Source organism: Sturnira hondurensis, unplaced genomic scaffold, assembly GCF_014824575.4.
Source record: "Sturnira hondurensis isolate 20B ecotype Veracruz unplaced genomic scaffold, ASM1482457v3 Scaffold0006213, whole genome shotgun sequence".
In the NCBI taxonomy this organism is placed as follows: domain Eukaryota; kingdom Metazoa; phylum Chordata; class Mammalia; order Chiroptera; family Phyllostomidae; genus Sturnira; species Sturnira hondurensis.
Genome location: NW_028078844.1, coordinates 4,660,264 through 4,687,828, shown reverse-complemented (window position 1 = coordinate 4,687,828; position 27,565 = coordinate 4,660,264). Strand labels below are relative to the sequence as shown.

At 37.2% G+C, this 27,565-nt stretch overlaps 1 protein-coding gene across 1 annotated transcript; it reads left to right on the top strand.

Annotated features, from left to right (window-relative positions):
• Nucleotides 1-52: 52 nt before the first annotated feature.
• On the top strand, nt 53-26,403 carry AASDHPPT (aminoadipate-semialdehyde dehydrogenase-phosphopantetheinyl transferase). Its single transcript, XM_037047733.1, has 6 exons — nt 53-303; nt 2,393-2,618; nt 16,105-16,226; nt 16,844-17,005; nt 22,274-22,345; nt 24,768-26,403. The coding sequence occupies exons 1-6, from the start codon at nt 121-123 to the stop codon at nt 24,930-24,932; spliced, it is 930 nt and encodes a 309-aa protein (XP_036903628.1). The 5' UTR covers nt 53-120; the 3' UTR covers nt 24,933-26,403.
• Nucleotides 26,404-27,565: the final 1,162 nt, after the last annotated feature.

Sequence of the window (27,565 nt, the reverse complement as noted above, 5' to 3'; positions counted from 1 at the left end):
CCGTAGAACGTACGCGATGCTCCGCCCTCTCCGCGCGCATGCCGGGTAGGAGGGGGAGGGGCCCTTTCAGCGACCGCGCAATCGGGCCGTGGTATTGGTGGTGAGCTTCGTCTTTAGTGTATGGTTCTCCAAGCCAGGCGTTTCTGCTTGGTTTCAGCCATGGAGGGCGTGCGCTGGGCCTTTTCCTGCGGCACTTGGCTGCCGAGCCGAGCCGAGTGGCTGCTGGCTGTTCGATCGATCCAGCCTGAGGAAAAGGAGCGCATTGGCCAGTTCGTCTTTGCCCGGGACGCTAAGGCAGCCATGGTACTATTCGTCTGTGGTATTTTGAGCCGAGGGAGATTTTGGGGGAGGTGGGCCGAGCTGTGGACATTCCCTCGCATCCTACCGCCGACGCCCGCGTTTTAGCCTACTTGGGGCAGGCGCGGGGCTAGAGTGGTCGGCCCTGCGGAATGTCTGCGTGGTCTGGTCTCTTCTGCCTTTGTAGTTGCTTCGGAGGCCTGGCTCTGGAGCAAAAATGAGCCCCTCCCATGTTGTAATTGAAATAGAGACCCTACTAAACCATTGAATAGGTGAAGGGAGGGCCTACGAAATGGTTGGCGCTCTCCTCTCCATGAGTATTTTTTATATTTTTATCCTTTTTTTTTTCTGCATGGGCCCGTAGCACCTACTTAGTCTGCCAGTTAAATAGCCCACCACTCTGCAAGGGTGCCCTGCACGTGATAGGTTCCTAAAAATATTGGTGGTATGACTGAGGTAGGATAGTAAGAAACTAGGAAAATTCCTGGGGAAGTGGATTGGGGAAACTGAGAAAAGAACATTAAACAAGGCTAAACAGTTTGAGCAATTTACAGCCCGAGAACACTGGAACAAAGGAACCAGCTTGACAAGGAGCTGGGGACTTCCCTTTCAGCTCCTCTCTAGAGAAACAGCAGGAATTTCCCCTCCCCAAATTTCCACGTTTCCCCTATATAAATTTGATTCTGAAACCTCAAGATAAGGTAGATGTTAGGATTTTAACCCGCCACCGCCTCAGACCGCTAGCCTTTGATATTAATAAAAGCGTGATTTTAATCCAATTCCTGTCTCGGCTTTTGACTGAGTGGTGACAGGCAGCACGAACCTTGGGCGCGGTTGCCCTCCAGTTTCATTATTTCGTTTATTCGTGCACACTGTGGAACTGAAGAGACGCAGACCAGCCTCCTTTTACCAGAGAAGCTGAAGCCATGGACAGTGTGCTTCCCAGGCATACCTTCCTGGCTGCATAGCTTGGGAAACAATAAATATAATTATTTATTTTAGTTACATGTTTTTAAGCAACAAATGGAAAGTTGGATCTCAAAATTACTTTTCTGTAAGGCATTTTGAAACAGCTTGTAATTTACTATCATTTCAAGAAAAACTTTCTCCTTGAAGTTGTCCCTATATCGAGAAACCTTTCATTTGAAATTTGAGCTAATTCATATTTTTTGAAGACATTGGTGAATATTATTTAGTGCTTCAGTTTCTAAAAGTGTTAGAATTGAAGAAGAAAACTTGAAAGATACTTTACAAACTATATACTTTGTTATACCCATTGGTATTTTTGGTTATTTTTTGTGTGATTTTAGTAATACCTTTCCTAATTATTAGGTGGAGGTGGGATTGAGTGGGTAAGGGGATGTGTGGAAAAAAGTAGATCATGCATAGCTAATTGTTGAAACGGAGTGATGAGTATATAGCAGTGATTTTTAACCTTTTTCATCTCAGCACACACAGACTAATTACTAAAAGTCTGCCTCACACCAGAAAGTTTTTCTAAGGGGAAAGAGTTCAGTGCCCCTAACTAAATAGCCAGATATTGCGTGTTTTAAAATTTTTTTGGCAGTACATGGGTTGAAAATCACTGATGTGTAGGACCTAGGAATGCTTGCATGTGTGCGCAGAGATATAGGCACAAGGTTACTCACTAGGGAATTATTTGTAATAACAAAACTAGAACAAATCCATTTAAACTTTCTTGATACTATGAAATACAATATTATGCTACAACTAATACGGTACAGACTGGACAGTTATGTACAGATATGAAATAATCCCCAACAAGTTAAAAGGGTTATACATAATAGAATATACAATAGGGTCTCACATGGAGATAGCAAAATCATACGTACATGAGCGTATATTTAGATACTTAAAGAAAAGACTGGAAGGATGCCCACTTGTTAACATTGGTTTTCTGTTCAGGTGAGGAAATTGCTAAGATTAACTTTTACCTTCTTAAGCATTGCTTAAATCTTGATGCAATATACTTTTTACAACTTTAAAAAATATTTTGAAAACCACAAAAATTGACTTTGTATGTTACAGGCAGGATACCTGTATATCTACTGAATGGTTATGTTTTATTTAACAGGCTGGTCGTCTCATGATAAGGAAATTAATTGCAGAGAAATTGAATATCCCTTGGAATAATATTCGTTTGCAAAGAACTCCAAAGGGAAAACCAGTTCTTGCAAAAGACTCATTGAATCCTTACCCCAATTTCAACTTTAACATCTCTCATCAAGGGGACTATGCTGTCCTTGCTGCTGAACCTGAGCTACAAGTTGGAATTGATATAATGAAAACTAGTTTTCCAGGTAATGTTGCATTTTTGTAGTACAAGGGTTAGGTATCTCCTTGTCTCCATCCGTACCTATTTATTGAGTAATCTCAGGCCAGGAAATGTAGATGAAATTTTAGGAAAAATATGCTCAATACTCAGAGGTGTATCTGAGAGAGCATATATCTGAAAAAGGCGTATTTCTTTGAATATTAACAGACTTAAATAAAGGATAGATTCATTATTACTAGGGAGTGATGAGGTAATGCTTTGTCAGAGACAAAGTGAAATGTAAAGATTTTCTTTTTGAATTACACTTCAGCTGGTTAAATAAGACTGAATTTGAAATGTTTGGAAGACTTAAATTTTTAAACAATAGTTTTTCAATAGTTTTGGATCTACTGGACTTAACTGGACTCCAATCAATTTTGAGTGGCATTCTATTCAAAACTGTGGTAATTAATGTTGTAAGAACTTTGTTTCACTTATTTCCCAGAATTTATCAGTGAATTATCTCAATGACAAAGTATATTGTAGTTCTTAGGAAAAGATAACATGTATTTGTGCCACATCTAGAACTCTTTGTAGCACATTTATATAAGTAGAAATGAAGGGCAAGCAATTATTAAAATATTTAAGTTGCTTATATTTTACTTTAGGAATTTGTAATTGGTGGCTGTAGGAACTGCTAACATTTATTTTGGGGTTGAGTATGCCCAGAGAATTTTACTAGAACACAGGTTCTCTTAACCATAATTTTCATCATCACTAATACTGTATTTACCAAGCTCTTATGTGTGCCAAGGCATTTTACCAAGTGCTTTACATATATTCTTCAATTTAATTGTCCCAAACCTAAAATGAATATACTGTTATTTTTATCAAAGGATAAGTAACAGTCCAGGAAGAAAGCAGTTTAATAAGAGAGACATCCTTCTCATTTCATAATGCAACTTCAGGATCTTTGCTTATGATTCCCTGGGTATGGAAGATTTTTATTAACGTTATTGCCACCCCCACCCCCAATTTCTGCATAGATAAGTAAATAAGTATTTCTGCATACTTATTTACTGGTTACCTTTCACCTCATTCTTACTTTAGGGAAGCCTTTGTGAACCTTTAAACTAGGTTCTTTTGTTATAGACCCTCATTAAATGTATCTCCTGCATTCTGGTACCATAATCTGTTTATGATTATCAGGATGATTGACTGTCATTCCTCTCTTCCTTAGAGAACAGAACTATGTTAGCTACATAGTTCCCAATAATTATTTGTCAATGAATAATTATATATACATTTGTCAATGTGCTTATATATACATTCTCATGCACACAGAGCAAGGCTTCAGAGTATGGCTGTGAATCTTCTCTCTCATTTTTGTTGTCTTTGTCCTTACTTTGAATTTTCCCACCAGTTACTTTTTCTTTATTTCTTTTTTGAGAGAGGGGGAAAGGGGCAGAAAGAAAGGAGAGAAACAGTGATATGAGAGAAAAACACCAATTACCTACCTCGGGTACACCCAGCTGGGGACCAAACCAGCAACCCAGACATGTGCCCTGACCAGGAAACAAACTGAGGACTTTTCAGTTAGCACGACAGCACCCAGCCAATGGAGCTACACTGCCTGGGGCCCCCAAGCTACTTGCTTCTCTGACTTGCTCATAAAACCTTTCTATTACAACTCTATTCTTAACTTTGCTCACAAGGAGCAAAGTGATAAGTAAGTGATCGTGGATTCCTTACCTGGGTCCCTGGATAAGCATCAAGTTATTTTACTTTACTAAAATTATTTGCTGTATTTTGTGTACATTTTTCTCAGGAGAAGATCTAGTTTTCAGCAGTTTCATATAGACGGCTTATTTTGAAAGAACCACTGCTGTAGAGGATTGAGAATGCACATTAGAATGAGCCCATAAGCTTTCATAAGTTTTCTGCTGTACTTACATGAGCTTTACCTAAAATCAGAAATTATCAGAGAAGCCATTGCTCCTTAGTCAGCATAATTACACAGCAAAGGTTGGCTCATCAGGTTGCTAGCCACCTGGAAATTATGCCTTACCGTAAGACACAGATTTTATTACCAGTTGCCTTGATGGACAGTGTTGGCTGTGGTCAGTACTAAATAAACAAGTAATTACTAATTGAAACTTATAAGAAATGATAGGCCTTGGCAGGTATAGCTCAGTTGATTGACTGTGGGCCTGCAAACCAGAGGATAGCAGTTCGATTCTAGTCAGGGCACATGCCTGGGTTGCAGGCCAGTTCCCAGTGGGAGAGGCACGAGAGGCAACCATACACTGATATTTCTCTCCCTCTCTCCTTCCCCTCCCCTCTAAAGATAAATAAAAAAAGGAAAGTGATTGGAAGATAATTGAGCATTAATTGACTAATCATAGTACCCAGGCCTTGTCTTATTTGGTTTATTGGCAAAAAGCTGCAATATAGCCAGTAAAATATGGGGCAAGAGATATTTTCTGGTCGTCGCTTTTATTGTTACTGAAATTACTCAATTTCTAAAGTATGAATGGACATCATTTCTCAGTGAGGTGGCAAGTAGACACTGGTTTATTTCACTGGAGATTTATTTGAATTGCTGTGCTTATCAGAATAAGTGAGGAAATTGAGCAAGGGGTGTTTTTAAAAGTTACGAAATGATGGAGGGTAAAACTTAGAGAGCAGCAAGTATATTGTACTTTGTACTGGACATTATTATTAGATTGTCAACTCTGAAGATGGAGTCAGTCTTCGTAGGCATCGTTTGTATATTGAAAGACTCAGTTTTATACTCCCATTTTGTGTGCAGGTGAACATTATATTGGAACGTGTGGAGTCTTTCCTTCTTGTCAATTATCCACTTCTTCTAGGTTCTGTTTTCCTTTCCCGGCTATTATGGCAGGGTTGGCAAAAATACATTAATGGAGCTAGGAAGCTTTGGGGTCCTTCTAGCCAGGTGTCCACAATTAGGGAGATGATTGCAACCACCACTTTAGTCTTTGCTCAATGGAGAAAGAAACCTTATTTTAAAAGTGGTGCCTATTTGGTACTCAATAAATACTTGTTTTAATGAATGTCTAGAGAAGAGCAATTGCAGGATATTGGGGACCCTGGTATAAATGGAGAAAGAAACCTTATTTTAAAAGTGGTGCCTATTTGGTACTCAATAAATATTTGTTTTAATGAATGTCTAGAGAAGAGCAATTGCAGGATATTGGGGACCCTGGTATAAATAAACTGGCAGGGCAGTACATTCCTAAGCCTGGGGGAAAGGTGTTTTGTAGGTCATCACTCTGGTACCCAATTTGGAATAAAATTTTAGTTGTTTTTTAATTTTTATCTACCATATTTATATATCGTAATTACAAAACAAGGCAAGATAAGATAAATACAATCTAAAAACTGTGGTTTAAATTTGGGAAATGACCAAGAATTTTTTCCCCTGTGGCTTTACATTCTTATTATAAACTTTGCTGAGTATTAATTGGCAGCACAAAAGACTCTATTTTGAAATTTAATACTAATTTAATAGCTTTGAAATAATACAGAGCTGTTTTCTAGAACAACTGTTATGTAGATTAAGCTCAGTAAGTATAGAGTAAATGATGATAGTACATGATAGCTAGGACTGTGGCAGGGCCTGTTACTTGTCTCCTTACACTGTAATCCATCTCCTGTAATATTTTAATGGCTTCCGAATTGATTCCCCCTTTTTACTTGTGTACTCACCGAGTTATTACAGAGTTGAAGTGGTCTTTTTAAAGAAAATAAAACCTGCAGCAGTTGTCTTAAAATTATTAGGTTGCTTTTTAATAAAATCCAGTCTGTTTAACATGACCATATTTTATTCTCATTACCTCTCCATTTGCTGACCACTTGGTCTTCTTTTCCTTCATGGTCCTTCTCATTTGTAACTATGACTGACTTGCTAGTTATCCGTCATTAGATAAGTTGAGTCATGCTTGTTTTGTTTTTGCCACAGTATACCTAGTACTTAAAGGGTCTAGCATATAGCAGAAGCTCAGTATGTATTGAATGTACAAATGATAGGAGTTCTCAATTTTGCTAAAAATACTAAATTTGTTGAAAAATGAAAAAGGTACATAACCACAATGAAAAATGGTATTTGTATCAGATACTAGTTAGAATATAAACTTTTATAATATATTTTATTGATTATGCCATTACAGTAGTCTTGTTTCCCCCCTTCATTTCTCTGTACCCTGCACACCCCCTCCCCCACCACTCCCCCCGTTTAGTTTATGTCCATGTGTCACAAGTTCTTTAGATTCTATATTTCCCATACTATTCTTGCCCTCCCCACTGTCTATTTTCTACCTACTGTCTATGCTACTTCTCCTCTATACCTTCTCCCCCCTTCTCCTCCTTCCACTCCTATATTGCTAACCCTCCATGTGATCTCCATTTCTGTGGCTCCGTTCCTGATCTAGCTGTCCGCTTAGTTTGTTTTTGTTTTAGGTGTGGTGGTTAATAACTGTGAGTTTGCTGTCCTTTCACTGTTCATATTTTTTATCCTCTTTTTCTTAGATAAGTCCTTTTAACAATTCATAAAAGGGCTTGGTGATGATGAACTCCTTTAACTTGACCTTATCTGAGAAGCACTTTATCTGCCTTTCCATTCTAAATTAAAGCTTGCTGGATAGAGCAATCTTGGATGTGGGTCCTTGCCTTTTATGACTTGGAATTCTTCTTTCCAGCCTCTTTTTGCCTGCAAGGTCTCTTTTGAGAAATCCGCTGACAGTCTGATGGGCACTCCTTTGTAGGTGACTATCCCCTTAATCTCTTGCTGCTTCTAAAATTCTCTCCTTCATTTTAATCCTAGCTTATGTAATTATGATGTGCCTTGGTATATTCCTCTTTGGGTCCACCTTCTTTGAGACTCTCCGAGCTTCCTGGACTTCCTGGAAGTCTATTTCTTTTGCCAGAATGGGGAAGTTCTTTATTATTTGTTCAAATAACTGCTCCTCTTGTTGCTTTTCCTCTTCCCCATCTGGTACCCCTATAATTCAGATGTTGGAATATTTAAAGATGTCCTGGGGGTTCCTAAGCCTCTCCTCACTCTTTTGAATTCCTGTTTCTTCATTCTTTTCTATTTGGTTGGTTGGTTGTTCCTTCCTTTTGGTCCACTCCATTGATTTTAGTCCCAGTTTTCTTCCCATCACTATTGATTCCCTGTGCGTTGTGCTTCATTTCACTTAGTGTACCCTTCATTTTTTCATCTAACTTGTGACCTAAATCAACCAGTTCTGTGAGCATCCTGATCACCAGTATTTTGAACTGTGCGTCTGATAAGTTGGTTATCTCTTGGTTGCTTAAAAGTATTGGCACTGGGGCTTTGATTTGCTCTTCTGTTTGAGCCATAATTTTTTGGTCAGGTCGCGCCTGTTATGTATGAGGGGCGGAGCCTTAGGTGTTCACCAGGGTGGGGCAACTCAGTTGCTGGGTTGTAACATTGTATGTGGGGGCGGGATCAGAGAGGTAACAGTGGTGCTTGCTCTGCTCTCTCTGGGATTTCAGTCCCCTCTGCGGCTTCCTACAAGCAAATTTGGCCCTTCTGGTGCTGGTTCCTGGGTGGGTGGGCTTGTATATGTTCTAGGATCCTTCGGGTCTCTCCAATGAACTCCCCTGTAAGGCTGGGGGTCTCTCCTGGCACTTGAGCCCTCACAAGTGTTTTCAGCCAAAGCTTTTAGGCTTTATATCCTGGCACTGGGACCCTGGGTTGTGTGGTCTGTCTCGCTGCCTGTTTTTGCCTGTTTTTTCTGAGCATGAATGTGTGACCTCAGTCAGCCAACCGCCTTACACATCTCACTGGGTCTGCTCATTTCCTCCCCGGGCCCAGGTTTGCTAGACCCACACTGCCTGGGTGCCCGTCACTGCCTTTTCCTGCCGGGACCCCTCTCCACCAGCCGCTGGCTCTGCTCCTCTTACCAGTCTAGATGAATGGTCGTCATCGGACTTAATGCATGGTTCAGTTTTCTGTCTGTTCTGGTTGTGTTTTTGTTTCTAAATCTTTGCTGTCCTTAATTTTGGTTGTGTGAGGAGGCACAGTGTTTCTACCTATGCCTCCATCTTGGCTGGAGGTCCAGACTATAAACTTTTCTCATCAGTGAGTTATGATAAAAAATAGTTTTTCCTTTGAGTCTTCTTCCTCACTCTCCATTTATCTCCCAAGCTTTTACCCTTCTCCACTTCCATTCAGTTCTTATTCACTTTTCAGCTTTGTGCCTGCTCCAGTCTATTCTACCATCATTTCTGTCTAGGCCATATCTGATCAATACTCTTATAGATCTGCATTTTGCAGAATGTGGTAGTTAAAGCATTTTTGCATGTTGTGCTTAAGCTTGCTTCTTTTTTTTTTTTAAAGCTAGGATTTTTAGAGCCCCTAAATAGCTTAAATAAGTCAGTAAATTGACACTTCCCTTCGTAGTCAGAACTTCTTACTGAAAACCCGGTCTTCACTGGCAGGGAGTATGCCTCCTCAGTTACTAAATGGGCTTTGAGTGGGGTCATAACATAGAACTAGGATTTATTGAGTAGTGCCTATGTGTGTGACACCATTAAATGCCTGTGAGCATTATCTTGTTTTATCTACTTAAGTCAAGGATGGACAGTTGACCCATGAACAACGCAGGGCTCAGGAACACCAGCCTCCCATGCAGCTGGTAATCTGTGTAACTTTTTACTCTCCCAGGAACTTGGCTGTAGTTACCCATTGGTATCTACAGGGCACTGGTATCAAGAACCCTTGCAGATACCAGAATCTGCAGATGCCCAAGTGTGTTACATAAGATGGCATGGAGTGATGCTTACAGTCTGCCCTGCATCCATGGTTTTCCAACCTTGGGTCAAAAATTCTGTCTGTGGTTGGTTGAATCCACAGATATGAAACGTTCAGATTTGGAAGACCGAGTGTACAGCAGAAAATATACCTGTAAGTGGACCTTTGTTATATATAAACCTCCGTTGTTCAAGGGCCAGCTGTACTATTAATTTTATAGAATAGATTAAGACACTTGCTCAAGGTGGCTTGAACAGGAGAAGGTCGTGGATTTGAATCCATACTACAAAACCCAGATATTTAGGCACTTTGCTCTACAGTGTATGGCCTCTTAATACTAGGCTTTATTGACACTGTTTAAGGATTTGCAGTTATAAAATCTGAAAAATTCTGTGGAACTCAGTTAAGTTTATTTAGTTTTTATGGAGGAACTGATGTCTAAGAAGATTTACCATTTTTAAAAATACTAGACATTGTAAACAAGAGTGTGATGTTAGAAGAATAGAAAACTAGGGGGATTAAGTATTAGAGCCCAGTGTCTATATATTGTTTTTTGAATTTGGTTTTATTTTTTGGTATATGAATTTTACTTAAATATACTTAACCTTTTCCTTGAAAAATTCTGAATTCATCTTGTTAGAAAAAAATTAATTGGTAAAATATTTACTCCCAATTGTACATTATAGAGTCTCTTGTATTTTATTCTAAAATTGTATCTTTTTATATTTGTCTAATTCCTCTAGAATTTGTACTATGTGTATATTGGGTATTTTATATCCTGGAGCTAAACAATTCTACCACCAGAATTGTGGTAGAATTTTCCTATCTACCTATCAGAATTGAGTAGATAGGAAAAAACATATAAAGCACATGGAATTCTTAAGTACTTGATAAATGTTAGTTCTAAGTTTGTTGTGGTAATTGTTGCTGTTACAAGTATAGAATGTTGTTTCTATAATGGTGGTCAAAATATTAAAATAGGCCAGAATGTTTATTAAAAACATAGATATTTTGAAACCACAGACCTACTGAACCAGAAGTTCCGAGATGCAACTAAGGGTTCTATATGTAAGCAATTTCCCTGGTGATTGTTAGACACATTAATGTTTGAGCAATATTGTATTAATTTACAGAGGTAACAAAAGAATGTGATTGTAACCAATCAACATTTTTTACGAGTGAAATAATCACAGAGCTGTTAGGTCCTTATCTCACTCTATATAACAACATGCCAGTAGTTAGAGTTAGGTTTTAAAAACAATTATTGGAACACAGTAGTGAATGTATATTTGGTCAGACTTATTTAAAAAGGATGCATTTTGCCCTCAAAAGGGCAAAAAACCCCACAAAGTCAGCAGATGTGATTGATTTCATATTACATCTTTTCTTTCACAGACCGTGCAGTATATTTGTGGCAAATATAACAGAAAAAGGTTAATGTTGTTAATATATAAAATATTTGTGAGCACTGAAAGGAAAATGCCTTAAGACTTACTTGATGAATGGGTCAAGGACTTGATAAAACAATTCACAGAAGAGGATGTATAAAACTACCCCAACTACCTTACAGCTCACATTAAGTACTTAATAGTTCTGGGCACTTTACATGTTTATTCCTTAATATGCCCAACTCTTTGTCCCTAATTTATAGCCACAGTGATGTTAAGTAACAGTAAAGAAGTGAGGGAGCCAGGATTTGAACATTTGACTCCAGTCCATAACACTAAAGCTCTTAAGAGTGTTTAACTGTGTTTGTGTGTTTAAGTTAAATTGCATTCATGTGTGCTAGTAGTGTCCTAGGACTCCTAACAAAGTACCACAGACTTGCTGTCTTAAAACAACAGAAATTTGTTGTTTGACAGTTGTGAAGGCCACAAGTTAATGAAAGTATTGCCAGGGCCATGTGCCCTCTAAGTTCTGGGGAAGACTCCTGTGCCTCTACTTGGTTTCCTGGCAGTCCTTGGCTTGGACCTGTCTCACTTCATTTTCCACTTTCATCTTCACATGACCTTTTCCCCTGTAGGTTCTCCGTGTGTCTAAATAGTTTTTCTTACAAGCATACCAGTCATTGGATAATAGGGCCACTCTAATCTATTATGACTTGATTACACCTGCAAAAAAACAACCTATTTTCAAATATCATATTTGGAGGTTCTGGATGGGCACGAACTTTGGGTGACACTATTCAACCCACTACATTCTATCCTGTGACCCTGCCAAATTTATATCCTTCTCACATAAAAAATAAATTCACCCCATCCCAGCATCCTTAAGTCTTAAACTATTATAGCATTAACTTTAAAACCTAAATCTCATCTAAATATCAACCCAGAAAGTTCCAGATCTCACTATCTGAATCATCTAAGTCAGGTATGGGTGAAACTCTGGGTATGATGGAATGTGAGGCAAAATTCCTTTTCCATCAGTGAACCTATAAGAGAACAGATAACCTGCTTCTAAAGTACATTGGTGAGGCAGGCATGGGATTGGCATTCCTGTTTTAAAAGGGAGAAGGTGGAAGAAAAAAGGCTCATGGGTCCTGACAAAGTTCCAAAGCCTGCAGAACAAATTCCATCAAGTGTCAAGGCCTGAGATTAATGCTTTGTGGCTCCCTGCTCTGTCCTCTGGCTCTTCAGGGTGACTGGCCCTGGCCCCGCTCTTGCCCCTTTACCCTGCTTTCACAGTCCTTCCTTTTACTTGAAAGACAGCATGTTTGTAGCTAGGTAGCCCTAACTCTGTAGGCCTTTTTCTTGCCTGTATGTGTTGATACATGTAGGTATTGATAAATGCTATTTAAATAAAAATACGAAAAGCTCCTGTAATTTAGGACTGCTTCAGTGGTGGAGAGTTTCAAACCTCAGTCGTGATTTCTTCTGTGATGAGCTACTTTTATGGAGGGCCTAAGGGGCTCTTTTGTTAACATACTACATGCTTTGTGGTAGCGTGTGAAACCCTTTTTAGCAGCTCAGACTTCTTTTTTTTTATTCTGGGCTTGTATCTGGATAAAATTCCCTGACAAGTGAGCTGATAAGTCAAGCATTATTGTGTACAGACTAACTGAAATTTTAGAAGACTGTCACATCCCACGGAAGCAAGATCACAAGTAATTCAGTACTTAGTGAATGAAACTACTAGAATTTCTAGAACAATTCATTATCCAAAGCTCAATCTCCTTACGTGAAGCAAGCGGATGGAAGAAGAGAGGCAAACTTTCACTGAGATGCTGATACGTTGTTTGGAAAGAGATTGATGTTGGTTGGCCTTAAGGTTCTGGTACTTGTCCAATTTTCTTCCCCATAGGCTTGCACTAGCACCTGGGGTGTTACCTACAAATTACTTTGCTTTCCCTTTCTACTGTATGTTGAATATGTTTCCAGTCGGTGTATGACCTTGAGGAGTTGATTACTGGGAACATTTAGTTGATATCTAACACTGCTTTCCCTAAAGATTAAGCTATAAGATAAGGGATCTACTTTTTAAAACTTGGTTAATGGTTCTATATAAATTTTTGGTCGTTTTTGTCTGTCCTATGTGTATACTTAAGTTTTTTCATGTGCAATAATAGAATGATTAAAATGAATATGACATGTAATGTCATGAATATGTGATGGTATTATAGGTGGCTTTGCCAACTTATATACCCAGTAATTATGCTGTTTTCAGTTAGTTTGAAGGACAATATGCTATTTGGTATTCCTAATTCCAGTTTCCCAGATAAAGTACTTAAAAGAGTACGCACCCACTGTGTATTTCCACTGTAATGCCACAGTGTGGTGCTGTCGTGCTTTGGCTGAATACTTACAAAACCATCTTTTTCTGTTGCTGTCACATCTCTTATTTTGTGAAATAAATAGGATGCTCTCAAAAGTATGAAAATGCACTCGTATCAGATACTTTTTGCTGCACATAATCAGTTATGTGATTGCTTTCTAGTGATTATGCTAGATTGCTTTTTATGTTAATCAGTTTATTATTAGCATGCATATTTAAATTTTTCCCTTGATTGCCCTATTATATTTAGTTAAAAATCAGAGTGTTATGAAATTATAACTTGAAAGAAACCAACAAAGAAATTGGCTCTGTAGATAACAACAAGCATATCTTTTTAAGATAGTATTATGTTAAACTACAGTTCCACTCAACTTATATACTGCTGTTTTCCAAATCCAAGGTAGCTATTCTTCCCATTGTTATTATTTACACTGTGCCAGAATCTGTGGAGGATAGAGTTCATGATTTATATAGCTATAGTGCTTCCATTATTTAAAGTCTTCAGATGTACTTTGATGACTTATACAAGGTTGCTTGCTTTACTTTCTCTACTGTGTAATTTGTCAAGTCAGAATATACTAGTGATGCTTGCATTTTAACAAGATGGTTTTTATTAAGGGCCTTAAGGGATAGGCACCAGACTATCAAAGGGATTCATAGTCCTGGGACTCTTAAGATCACAGTTTATTATTTCAATGCTGTTGCATGAAACGACTTTATAGCTTTGCCAGGCTACTTTAAGGAAATAATCATTTTAACTATAAAAAAACAGTAGACACTAATTGGATTCATAAAATGTAATGTTATTCTTCTTGAAGAGGAGAGGGCTAAGGAGACAACAGATGATTAAATGAGTCTAATGAACTTCAAAATAAATGAGTACCTTTGTCTTGAACTAAAGGACCACATATTGTTGTAGGGTTTTTGGAAATATTTCCTGGCTAAACAAGAGGAGACTTTTTGACTATTTTGAAATGGGGATGGTGGGGGAATGTTAATTTGGGGCAGAGCTGGCTCAATATTTTCTACCCTTGAGATAACTACGGGAAAGTTACTTCTTTACTGTAGAACAGTCAAGAAGGATTTTCAACCCGTGTGGCACAAGAGTTTTTAAAACATGCAATACCTGACTGTTTAGTCTGGGGCACTGACCTCTTTCCCTTGGTGTGAATGAGTCAAAATTATATTTATTTTTTTGTCAGATCAGCAAAAGATGTATTTTTTGGTTTACTGCAGAATTTTAGTAATTACTTTATGTGTGCCATGAGATTAAAAAGGTAGAAAGTCGCTTGAAGGAGAAACTATGAACTCCCTGTGAAGATAAGGTTCATGTGTGCTTTGCTTATCATACTTCCAGCATCTAGCACTTAGGCATTTTTAGAGTGCAAATTATAATAATAGCAGTGCTAATTATTGAATTCTCATGGAGAAGTTAGTGATTAAATGCCAATTAAGCGTCAAGTCGGGGGATTTGACGTCTTTTTCCCAGACATGCTATGTTGGCAGATGTCCCTTTTTAGGGTTGTAGTCAGTCAGTTAAGAATGTCAGATTTTGCAGTTGGGTATTTTAGAAATGAGAGTTGGAGTTAGAATAGGCAAAGTACATGAACAGACTCTGCAGAGGGACTATGTTCTAGACGTTTTCTGGAAAAGAATAGGGCTGTAAAACTTTTAGAAAATAATTTACCAAATAATAAACATTCAGTTATTCATGGAGTAAACATTCATGTTCATGTGCCTTGGGCCAGCCTTTCCGATAGGCCATTAAGCTGGAGTGTGTGTGAGCAAGAACCATGACTGATTTGTTTTTAATTGTTAGTTCAATACCTGTTTGTGTAATATTTGTACATGTCTGCATGCCTGTAGAATAAATGATGATGATAGAAAGTTCCTGCCTTATAATAGTAAAAAAGGACAAACATTTAATTATAATATTTTGGAAAATATAATATAAAAGGCATTGTCTGTATTTTAATCTGTCTTAACCTTTAACTCTGGGAGTCAGGTCCTTAGAATTCTGTGCTTTTTGTCATTTATTTTTAGAATACTATGTAATATTTTGTTTATGAAACAGTGGAGTTAGAGATAGATTTCAGATTTTTTTTAAACGAGCCTATTTTATAGTATCCCCCAAAGAATAGAAATTGAAATTTGTTTTATTTGGAGAAGTCATATTAGAAAACATTAATTATTTTGAAGGAAATAAGTATATTTTTCCATTCATTGTGATAACTTAAAGAACACTTTTCAACCTTCTACCCATTTTTAAGAAGTTATAATAAAGAAGTTGTACCTTTTTTTCTTGTTATGTAGCAAAGTAAAATTCTAATCCCCAGAATAGAATTGCTCCAAGAGTTTTAAGGATTTATGATTTTCTGTCATATATAGGAATTTCCTCTTAACTAAAATTTATAACAGGTTTGGCTGCTTAATTTTACCAGTTTGGGAGGGCATCTGTGATATATACTGTTTTTCTCCTTAAACATTTAGTAACTCATGGGATTTCACTATTCCTGTTGACCTATCTTTTTCCTGAGAGCTGACCCCAGCTCATCATTGTTTTTTTTTTTTTTAAAGATTTTCTTTTTTTATTTATCTTTAGAGGGGAAGGAGAGAGGGAGAGAAACATCAATGTATGGATGCCTTTCGTGCATCCCCTGCTGGGAGTTGGCCTGCGGGGAACCGGCCTGCAACCCAGGCATGTGCCCTGACTGGGAATTGAACCGCAATCCTCTGGTTCACAGGCCCGTGCTCAATACACTGAGCTACACCAGCCAGGGCCTCGTCATTGTATATTACTCTTTTAATTCCCAGCGTAATTGAATTTGCTGATATTTTGTTGAGGATTATTGTGATTATTCAAACGTAAGCTTGGCCTGTGGTGCTCTTTTGTGTGCTGTCTTTAACAGATTTGGTAATAGAACAGCCCTTTTTAATTCTCTATTTCCTTAATTGACAGGTCGTGGTTCAATTTCAGAATTCTTTCATATTATGAAAAGAAAGTTTACCAACAAAGAATGGGAAACAATCAGAAGCTTTAAGGATGAATGGACTCAGCTGGATATGTTTTATAGGAATTGGGTATAATGTCTTTCTAATTTTAAAAGTAAATACTTGGGATGATTTTATTATCTTTGCAAAAAATAGGAGCAAAAAAGTTTGTTACCTGGTAGTTCATATACTGTTTGAAGTTAAATGGGTCATTAGTTGGAAACTGCATGATTTTTATGTATACATTATTATATTATAATGACATTTAAGAAGACTTAACATATTTAATGCTCAGTTAGAAGGTATTTACTTTTGAAGCTAGAACAAGGCATTTTATTTATCACTTTTTATGAATGTTTTCTGTGTTAAACTTACACACAGTAGGCTTTATTTAACAAACGCATATAAAATTTACTGTATGCCAGAGGCATTACTTGAAGCCTTTTCTAAATAAGCGAAATTATTTTAAAAGACCTATTATTATTGCATGTTACACATGAGAAAATGGAGGTCCAGGGAGTTTGAATGATTTTCCTTAAAGTCATACAGCTAGTTTGTCTTCATGCCTACTATAACAGTGAAAAAAAATAGTTTGTTGACATATTGTAGTATAGAGTTAAAGATCCAGATGTTTTAGGCCTATAGCTTTTTATGGAAAATTTTTATCTACTTAAAGCTCTAAGAGAAAATGTTTTTCTGTATCTTAGGCACTGAAAGAAAGCTTCATAAAAGCCATAGGTGTTGGGCTAGGATTTGAATTGCAACGGCTTGAATTTGACATATCCCCATTAAACCTGGATATAGGCCAGGTTTATAAAGAAACACGCTTGTTTCTGGATGGAGAAGAAGAAAAAGAATGGGCATTCGAGGTAACAAATTTATCAAAATTGCTGTAACTGCAAGGATTTGCTTATTTTGTGTATGTGTGTGAGATTGATTTGAGGAGGCCGGCCATCGAAATGAAACACAGCTGGAATCTAGTCCCAGTGCTCAGAAGGTGAGGTCAAGGGTGCCATGAGGACATACAGCATTTAAGCTGGTACATGAAAGATTAATCATAGTGAGTTAAGAAAAATGGGAAGAAAAAGGCTCTGGAGTAGAAAGAGCTTTGTGTGTATAAAGAGCTTTCCTTTTCCTCAGCCAAAGGAAGCTATTTGGACTGTTGCGTGATGAGGGCGTTCCGGGTCAGATTCGTAATTTCATGCAGGGTATTATGGGTCAGTTAAAGATTTTGTTCTCTTTCTGTACTTGATTTCTGTTACTAGCAATTTTTAGTTGTTTGCAACAGAAATCCAACATAAATTCTTTTAAGCCAAATGATACCATAGAGGCTGCCAGAGTGTTTCATGTAACTGGGCCTCAGAATTAACTAGAATTAGGGACTGGGAAACTCAGAACTCTTATATTTTACTTTTGCCTTTCTATGTATCCTGGCTTCAGTTTTCTCCCACCTTTGTTTCTTATTTTGTACATTAGCTTTCTTAACTTCTGTGGTTTGTGTAGCTGGAAATATGGCTGCTTATCACTCATGTAACAGGATAAAACCCCACAGAGATTGGTGGGCTCCCTTTCTATTCCAAGTCCTGAGCTCCCTGGCCTAGCTTGGGTCTATTGCTTATCCTCTGACTAGTCATTGCAGCCAAGGAAGTGGTCTACTGGGATTGGTCCAGCTTGTTTCAGGTGTCCAGAGCCAAGCAAATAGGTTGTATACTAATCTGCTTGTTCTTGAAATAATCACCTGAATTATCTTCAGAGAAGTTTGGTGCCCAGAATAAAGAATTATTGATGAGTCACCCTGGCTGGTGTGACTCAGTGGATTGGGCACCAGCCTATGAACCAAAGGGTCGCCAGTTTGATTTCCAGTCAGGGCACATGCCTGGGTTGCCGGCCAGGTCTGCAAGAGGCAACCACACATTGATGTTTCTATCCCTGTCTTTCTCCCTCCCCCTCTCTCTAAGAATGAATAAATAAAATCTTACAAGAAGAATTTGTGATGAGTAGATAAAATGGGACTATTCACTAATATTCTGAAAAGAATTTAACAGGTATTAGTAGAGAGTGATAAGATCAGATTTGTATTTTAAGAACAAATTCTCTCTGGGTAGAGATTAATCAAGTAAGATGTCAAAGATGTTATGATCAATTCTGTGACTTACATAGGACCCACTATTGAAAAACTGGATTCTAGGGAACAAGTCAGATATGAGTTTGAGGTGTCAGATGAATAGAATAAAGGGCCAGGTCAGAGGGAAACCATCATAATCATAACATACGCCTGGTAGTTGGAGCCTTGGGATTTAGAGTTGCAGCCGTATTAGGAAAGAGAAATTACCTATATTGGAAGAGAGGGAGGCCCTAGCCTAGCATCCTGAGGATACTAATATTAAAGCAGGTGTGGAGGAAACAAAAAGAATGATCAAATATAGTTAGAAATAAACTAAGAGAGTAGTTTTGGTGGATGCAAGGGGCAGAAAGTATTTTGAGAATGAGATCTGTGTTAAAACCACTAACAAACCAGGTAAGGTAGGAATTTTATCAAGTAAGGGGTAATTATATTTAGGATATTTTAAGAGTACAACTTTAAAAAATTGTATATAAAATTAATACTTAGAGGGTTAAACCTTAGCCATTTCACTCTGGGGGGATCCTTCATTCTTAGTGGTGGAGTAGGCCTACTAGCGGGGAGAGGCATACAATCATGGCTGAGCCAGCCAGGCCTCACCTTTTTGGGTGGTAAAGATCTCTGAGTTCCTGTGGACCAAATGGGTGCTGTGGAAAGTGGTAGCCACTGGGCTTGAAGCATCTTGAAAGGACCCCAAGGAACTCCAAAAGAAAGAGGCAGTGGGCAGTCTACTCTATATTAGTTGATAAGGACTGGAATTATAGGAAGTCTGAATGCAGAGGCAGCTTTGGGAAGTGGTACAGGGAAGGCTAAAGAACTGGAAGTGGTTCTGTGAAAGAACCCCACATGCCCACCCGGTGAGATAAACTAGCCTTTGAATACTTCATATGTTCAGGGTTCTAAAAACTGAATTAAACAGCATTGGTCATTACTCTGCCCTTTTCCTCCCGTCCCCTTCCTTGTTCCACCTACCTTAAGGAAACCAGAGTGGAAGAGAAAGATTAGAAAAGCAAGGTGAGGCCAGGGAGAAGATTCTGCATTTGTTCTAGGAAGGAAATGGGTTTTTTTACGCCTAAAGTGACCAAAGAGATGTGGGGCTTGCTTAAAGTCTTGTTCAGGAGCTAGAAAGGGAGATTCATCAGGACATTTTTGAAGGCAGCCATGGAAAATAATTAAGTTTTTTAAATGTCCCTGGGTGTTTTGGCAATTCAGTGTACCAGTTACAAAGGTAAGAAAACCATGTATGATACATTTATATGTGATACATGATATATTAAATGTGGATTGTTTATTACACATTTAAATGTGTAATAAACAGGAGGGGAGAGAGAGTGAACATAACAGAATTATGTTCTGTTGTGGATAGCCAGAAACTAGCGGCTGAGGAAAGAATGATGGGTATAGAGCTAAGGGAGGCATACCTGGAGCTGACGGATGCAGATGGGAGGGTTTTTTCAGGGCATCTTCAAATCACCCTACTGGGTAAAGAGCCTACTTTTGGGGCACACAGCTGGGTGGGGCTCCGAGTTCAGCATGCAACCCTGGCATGAATGATCTTCACTGCCCTTTCCTTCCTGTTTTCACCCCTTTGCATTTGCGCTCATACACACTAAGTCACCCACACTGAAAGAACTGGAGACAGCACAGTCAATGAGGGTAGAGGGGGCAGAGTCTGGAGTTTGGAAGAGATGAAATCAATTCCTCTCCCCATTGGAAGCTTCCAAACCTGAATTAGATATAAGCTGGATAGATGGTGGAGAAAGAAGCTCTTTATAATGTGAGAAACTGAATTTGGATCAAACAGGGCAAAGCACCTTGACTGAGGGAAAATTTGAAAAGTGAGAGTGACTAAAAGTGTCATTTGGGAGATCTGTTCAAGATTTCATCCAGGGAAAGAGAAAAATGAATTGTTAGAACTTGTTTAAAGGTTCTTGTTTAAAGGTTGAGAAAATAAGTTGCCTTTTATTCCTACACCGTGTTGCCTCATGCCTTTAGTAAACTGAGAAGAAAGTACAAAGAAGGTTCAGCCCTTCCCCACTTTTTATATTTAACTCCAAATGAGAGATCTGCACAGGGCAGAGAACTTGGCTACTGTCTGCTTCTACTGTGTAGATACTACTTCCTGAAATAGCCAGAGTTGTGACCAAACACCATTAGCCCCATGGCTAAGTTTTTTCCCGTATGTACTTGGTGACTAAATTTAAGTAACAGGCCATTTGAGAAAATACTATTGCCTGGGTTGGACACAGGACAAATCCCTTGTAAGACTATGGTTTTTATTAAGGCATATAGCCAGTGAATAACTAAACTACTTTAGACTCTTGCATTCTCTTTTTTATATTGTGAGAACTGATGCAGCTAAGCTAAAAAAAAGCCCTACTTCTCCAGGCATCATTAAAAGAATGCCTGCAGAGGTTGAAGCTACATGTATGTACCAACCTTAACTCCAAGTATACAGCTGTATGGTATCTCCAGTAAATAATGGAGCAGGCTGAGGATACTGCCCTCATCTAAGCAGAACTTAAGGATACTGCCACATAGGATATGTGGTAAAATTCGGAATACTAAGAGGGGGAAAAAAGGAGGCATTTATTTCCTTGGTGCCTCAAAAGAGCACTGTAAGTGAAATTTATATAAAGAAGAAGATTTTATGAATATTTGGTTAGTGTTTTTAGTAATATTTAGGAAAATGGAAGCTAAAGTCTTAAGGAGAAAATGGGCTTGGCATTTTAGTGGACAGATACTGAATGAGAAAACTGGTTATTGCCCACGATCACAATCTCTGATATTTGCCTAAGATACAGACACTGTAGAATGCTGGTCTTTCGGTCTTTTCCTAAAGTAATTGTAGTCAAAATGTCTCTATGTTATGGTGTTTATATTATTAATATATTCACTATAAAGAATGAGAGGACAACCGTGTGTCAAAAAGAATAGATTTATTTATAATATTGTGAGCCTGTTTTTTCGCTAAAGGGGAAATAGTGTATTAAATATTTTCTGATATATATTGCAGCTAATTATATATTTTCCTCTTTAAATGTTTTAAATTCATATTGAATTTTAGTTTTTATTAATTTGGATACAAGTAACAGTTTCTGATTGTAGTTTCCTAGTTCAGCTGATGTCTTGTGGAAGAATGTCTTAGTAAAATGGCTTTCTAGTGAAAATTTTGACTTTTTTTTTTTAATAGTCATTCATACTTTTCTCTGGTAGCAGCTTCAGTATCAATTGTCTTTTAAAAGCTGGCTCTCTACTCTTCTCTCCCCTCCCCTTTAGTCTCATACATAGGGGAAAATAGAAAGTCGCATGTTCTTTGTCTTACCTATAAAATTCCACCATGATATCCTGTAGGCTATAGTGTGTAGTTAACTAAGTGTTTATAAACCAGTGTTGCAATCTGATTTTATATGTTAATTTTAAGCATATATAAAATTAAAACATCACCAGTGAGGGCAGATGGCTAAAGGTACCTCTAGTTAGGACACTTTATCTGTGTAATACTCTGGTTTAGAATGTGTTCTATAAATTGTTAAGAAACATCAGGAAAACCCCAAATGAGCAGCGTTCTGTAAGTAAAGGGGAGAATATGGCTTGTATTTAAAAATATTAATGTCAAAAGAAAGGCTAGAAAAACATAACAACTGAATGCAACACTTGACCCTAGACTGCCTCCTGCATTGGAGTTGGGGAATGCTGTAAAAGACGTTATTGGATTAGTTCAGAAATTTGGAACACAGGTGGTGGATTTAAGTTCAATTCCAACATATTATTAACCAAAGTTATTAACTACTCTGGTTATGTGAGAGAATATTCCACTTAGGAAATACATATTGAAATATTCCAGACTAAAGAGTCAAAATGTATTTGACTTCTTCTGAAATGGTCAGTGGAAGTGGGGGAATGTGTGTGTGTATGTGTGGAGAGAGAGAGAAGTTGAGATTTTAAAGATGTTTACATATTTAAATATCTAAGTTTACATATTTTTTAATCTGTATTGTGTTTTATTTTTCAGGAAAGCAAAATAGACGAGCACCATTTTGTTGCAGTAGCTCTTAGGAAACCTGATGGATCTAGACATCAAGATGTAAGATTTTAAGATTTCTCTGACTTTTATTTTAAAAGCATGAATCAATATGGAGTTTGTTCCTGACTGATAGAAGTAATCATTTGGTTTACAGCGATTCCTCACCTACTGCGGGAGTTACGTTCCAGAGACTCCCGCAATAGGTGAAAATCCGTGAAGTAGTGGCATTATATTTATTTTATTATTTATATATATATTAAGGCTTTATAAACCCTTCCTGCACTCCTGTAAACCCTTCCCACTCTTATAAACACTTAATATGCTCTTAAACACTGTCTACACCCTTAAACCTACGCAATTTTAACAACATATAAAATTCTACGTGGGTACTCACCAGTGAAGTGTACAGTCGTCCCTCCCTATATTATGGTTCACTTACTGCCCGCGATACAGTGAGGCTACAGTAAGTGAACCACGATATAGCAAGGGACGACTGTGTATCAGTTTGGGGGGGGGGTGTTTGTTTTTAGATTCTGAATTTAGAAGTATTTTTGTTATCAAATGCATAAGATCATCAGAGATTTTACAAAAAATTATAAGAAGCATGTTACCTGTTTCATTTCAAATACTTAGATATTATGAAGAAAAAACTTTGGTAATGCTGTCCAACTACTCACACTTTCAGTTGAAATTCAAGGAAATCACTATCGTAGTCATCATAACTGTGGTTTGTTTCCTGGGGAACATCTTAAATGTAAGGATACCAAGTTGACGGGTGGTAATGGAATTACCCAGCAAATTGAGCCCCTTCCCCCTTTTATCCTTAATTATTCCCAAAGTTTCAGTATCAAACATATGAGAGGCCTTGTATCATATGGTGGCACAGCATCAGCCCCAGTTCTTTAATTACAGTCTGTTTTTACTTTCTTCTGTTGTTAATTGGTGAGTGAGAACATTTTAAAACCAAAAAACCCTTAGGGTCAAGGACTCTTAGCCTTCATATAGTTGTGATTCTGCAGCAGTATATAAGGAATATTGATAATGTTATAATAATTGAAACTATATGCATATTATTTTTACAGAATCCGTGTCAGGAACTGTGGTGTGATCAATATACGTATATCATTATTTTTAGAAAAATAGCTCAGTCTATAGACCATGCCTTAGAGAGATTAACAAAGATTAAAACACCTTATAGATTATCTTCCCTAAAGAGGGATGGCATGGGGAGCACCTAGGATCTTGCTTCCCTGCATGTGTTGGTAGGTTGGCCCAAGTAAATTCTTACCAATTTTTTTAAATTCACAAACAATAAATTAAATGGACTGATTAGATCATACCAAAATTTAGGATTTCTGTTCAAACAAGTTTATTGATAAAGTTAATGCTGAAAGTTGGGAAGAGATTTTTGCAATGTTTAAAACCAACAAAGAGGGGAACATTTGAAATCTTGTTCTCTGGTGTATATCCTCAGTAAGTTCAAATAAATTCTTACAAAAATTCTAAAATTAAAAGAAATACATTTAAAAAATAGGAATGGCATGTTAAAATTGAATCTTATTATCTGAAGATGTTCTGACCAAGGTTACCTGTCCTTGTTACCTATCTTATTTTACCTCAACCCTGCATTCTCTGTAAATACCCTATATTTCCGTAGAACTTTATATTTTTTGTAACATTTGCACATGTGCTTCCTTTGTATTTCCCTGAAGAGAGCTTGTTTAGGCAGCAGCAGTAACATAACAGGAAAAGGACTGCCGTGTAAACCTGTATTGTGAGCTTGTGCAAAAGTGGTTGATCTTCCTAAATTTCCTCAATTGATCTTCCTCAATTTCTCCATCTATAAAATTGAGATAACAACCATATGAGCATATCCGAGAGACATACATCACATTAAATAGGTACTGACCTTGTTAAAGTACTGTATAAAATCCAAGTAGTACCATTACAGGAATGTGTAGGATGTTGAAGAAGGTCTGCAGGGTTCAGTTGTCAACAAGGGTTCTACCTCAGAGGGTAAAATACAGATTAAGTTTAGTGTCAAATGAATCATTTCCTAAAGAAGTTTTACATCTCTGCGTGTTTATCAGATTCACTCTCTAAAATATTTCTCAAAAATTTGCTTGGTGGCCCCCTGCTATCAGAATAACCCACGTTCTTATATATTTTGGGATTCCTTTTAACTCACCTGCTGAAGTAGAATGTTTGGATATGTGATTCAGTAAGTCTACATTTTAAACAAATACCATAAATTATTGTTATAAACAAAAAGTGACAAGTAGGTTATTTCATATTTTTCAGAATTTGTTGTATTGGCAACACTAATAGAAGGAGTGAAAACAGTTAGAAATCCTACTGTGTTAACACTTTAGTATTACTGAAGTGTAATTTGGTCTTTCTTCTTATTTTCCTAATTATAAAATTGATCATAAGATTAACATGCAGTGTAACTGTGACATAATCTACTTTTTTTCCCTTTTAGGCTTCATCTCAAGATGATTCTAAACCATCCCAGAGGCAGTTTACGATTCTTACCTATAATGACTTAATATCATCTGCTGTTCCTATGACCCCCGAAGATCCTTCATTTTGGGACTGTTTTTGCTTCACAGAAGAAATTCTGATACGAAATGGTACAAAATCATGATATGATAAGTAACAAAGGGAAGTGAAAACTGTTTGTAATATTCTGTACTCATAAGAAATAAATGCCTGATACTATCAAGTTTTATTTCACAAAAGACTTTGAGAAAGAAAAACAACTTTCCTATTAAAAAAGCATACTCCCAGTTCAAGATAGCTTAGAATATGTCTACCTTTTCTTTTTTCTCAGAATTGCATTGAATTGGCAGAAGAAATAGAAAAGGGTGGCAGAATCTTAAGTGATACAGGCATGCCTTGTTTTAATGCACTTTGCTGTATTGTGCTTCACTTTATCGTGCTTCACAGGTGTTAACATTTTTTACAAATGGAAGGCAAGACCCTCCACAAGCAAAAAGATTATGACTACCCTATTATGGTAGTTTGGAACTGAACCCACAGTATCTCTGAGGCATGCAAATATGCAATAAGGAAACATTTAAATTCCGGTTCTTCAGGCATAACTATATCAGATATAACTACTTTTAAAACCTTTTTCTTGGCAAATGAATCAATATCAATATACTTCATTTTTAATAAAAAATGGGAACATACTATTTTGTAAATTTTATTAAATTGCACATCTACTGTTCGTAAATAATTCTGTGGCAAACCTGTTACAGGCTCTAAAGTATTCTCTTGTATGACTAATATCAGTTAGGATGCTTTTGACCAGAGGTAACAGTGTCCAAATTTAACTCAAAGTTAAATTTTGAACATTTATTAATCTCGTACAACAGACAGTTCAGAGGTGTCATTAAGGACACTTTTTTGCCTCCGCTTCAAGTTGTTTTGCCTTAGGCTTGTTTTGTGGTCATGAGAGCTGCTGCTATAACTTCCAGCTTCAGATTTTCATAAAACTACATCTAAAAGTCAGGAAAGGCTCTTGAGTTGTTCTCCCCTCACATCTCAGTTTTGTCAGTAAGGAGCACATTTCCCACAAGTTTGCATATTTCCCTTCGGTTTCCCTTCACTCAGATTAGATCACCAAGAAAGCTGATCCTTACACTCTGGGGGAAATAAACTCTGTAAAGTAGAAGCTAAGGCGAAGTTGGGAGAATGGCATCTAGGGGAAGCCCACTGCCTGCCGCAAGAGAGGTGTGCCTCAATTTACTCATTTTTCCTCTTCGTTAGACATTTTGATTGCCTGCAGACTCTAAGCAGTGGTGCAGTGGTTATCCTTATAACCACAGTTGAGCTACATGCTTAATTATTTCTTGAGAAAGTTTCTGGAATTAGAATGGTTGGTTCAAAGGGATTAAATTTTTTTAGAGCTTTGATAAGTGTGGCCAAATTGCTCTCCAGAATGCCTGTGCAACTTATACTTCCAGTTAGTTTTACATGGGTGACCACCTTTCACCCCTCGCCCTGCCCTGATAAGCTGTAGATACTATCTTTTTTTTAACTTAACCTTTGCCAATATATGTGAAAAATGGTACCTTATTTTTTTAAATTTCTATTTCTTTCATTACTAATGAGGTTGGTATGTCAGTGTTGTTATTGGCTGTTTGTATTCCTTTTTTAATGAACTATCTGTTCATTGCCTTTGCCTGTTTTTCTTTTTTTTTTTGAGTAAATAGGATTTAATTTAAAGTGGGANGCCAATATATGTGAAAAATGGTACCTTATTTTTTTAAATTTCTATTTCTTTCATTACTAATGAGGTTGGTATGTCAGTGGTGTTATTGGCTGTTTGTATTCCTTTTTTAATGAACTATCTGTTCATTGCCTTTGCCTGTTTTTTCTTTTTTTTGAGTAAATAGGATTTAATTTAAAGTGGGAACATAATATATAAAGTGCCAAGACCATCATATTGATGACAGAATCTGTTGGGTTGGCCAAACAGTTCATTTAGTTTTTTCTGTATGATGGCTCTAGTAGTGCTTAGTTCTCATTAACTTTTCAAAATAATTTCGTTATATTGTGTTGTGACAGCAGTCATATTGGTGTGCATTTTTAAAAAACATCAAAATTGGTAAATTTTTTGTGCAGTCATTTTAATATTGAAGGTAGAGGAAAATAGGCAACATTTTTGCCATATTATGCCTTATTATTTCAAGAAAGGTAAACACAACTGAAACTCAAAAAGAGTTATGCAATGTAGGGAGAAGGTGCTGAGACTGATCAAATTCGTTAAAAGTGGTTTGCAAACTTTCTTGGTGCTATTGACATTGTGAGCAAATAATTCTTTGCTGTGGGGCTGTTTTTTATGCATTGCAAGATGTTTAGCAGCATTCCTGGCTTCTATCCACTGGAAGTCAATAATAGCAAGAGATAGCCCACATCCTCAAAATATCCAAATCAATAAAGCTGTTGGTGAAAATGAAAAGCATGTCTTTTATTTTACAGAAAAAACAAACAGACTTTCAAGCCAACCCAGTTTCATGTCGATGTATTGCATGTCTTGAGAAATTGGTGTTATTACTGTTTAATATCAAGAAGTAAAATAATTTTATTGTTTCCATTACTAAAATTGAAAGTTCTGTGTAAAATTAGATACTTGCTTAGTAAAAAGAAACAATAATTGGAATGTTTTATAATTTTTTATTTTATTAAGCATGCCCAAATATTCCAAGTATAGTAAAATAACGTGTTTTAAACGGATGGAGTAGCATTTATAATATAGGAAGCATTATCTCT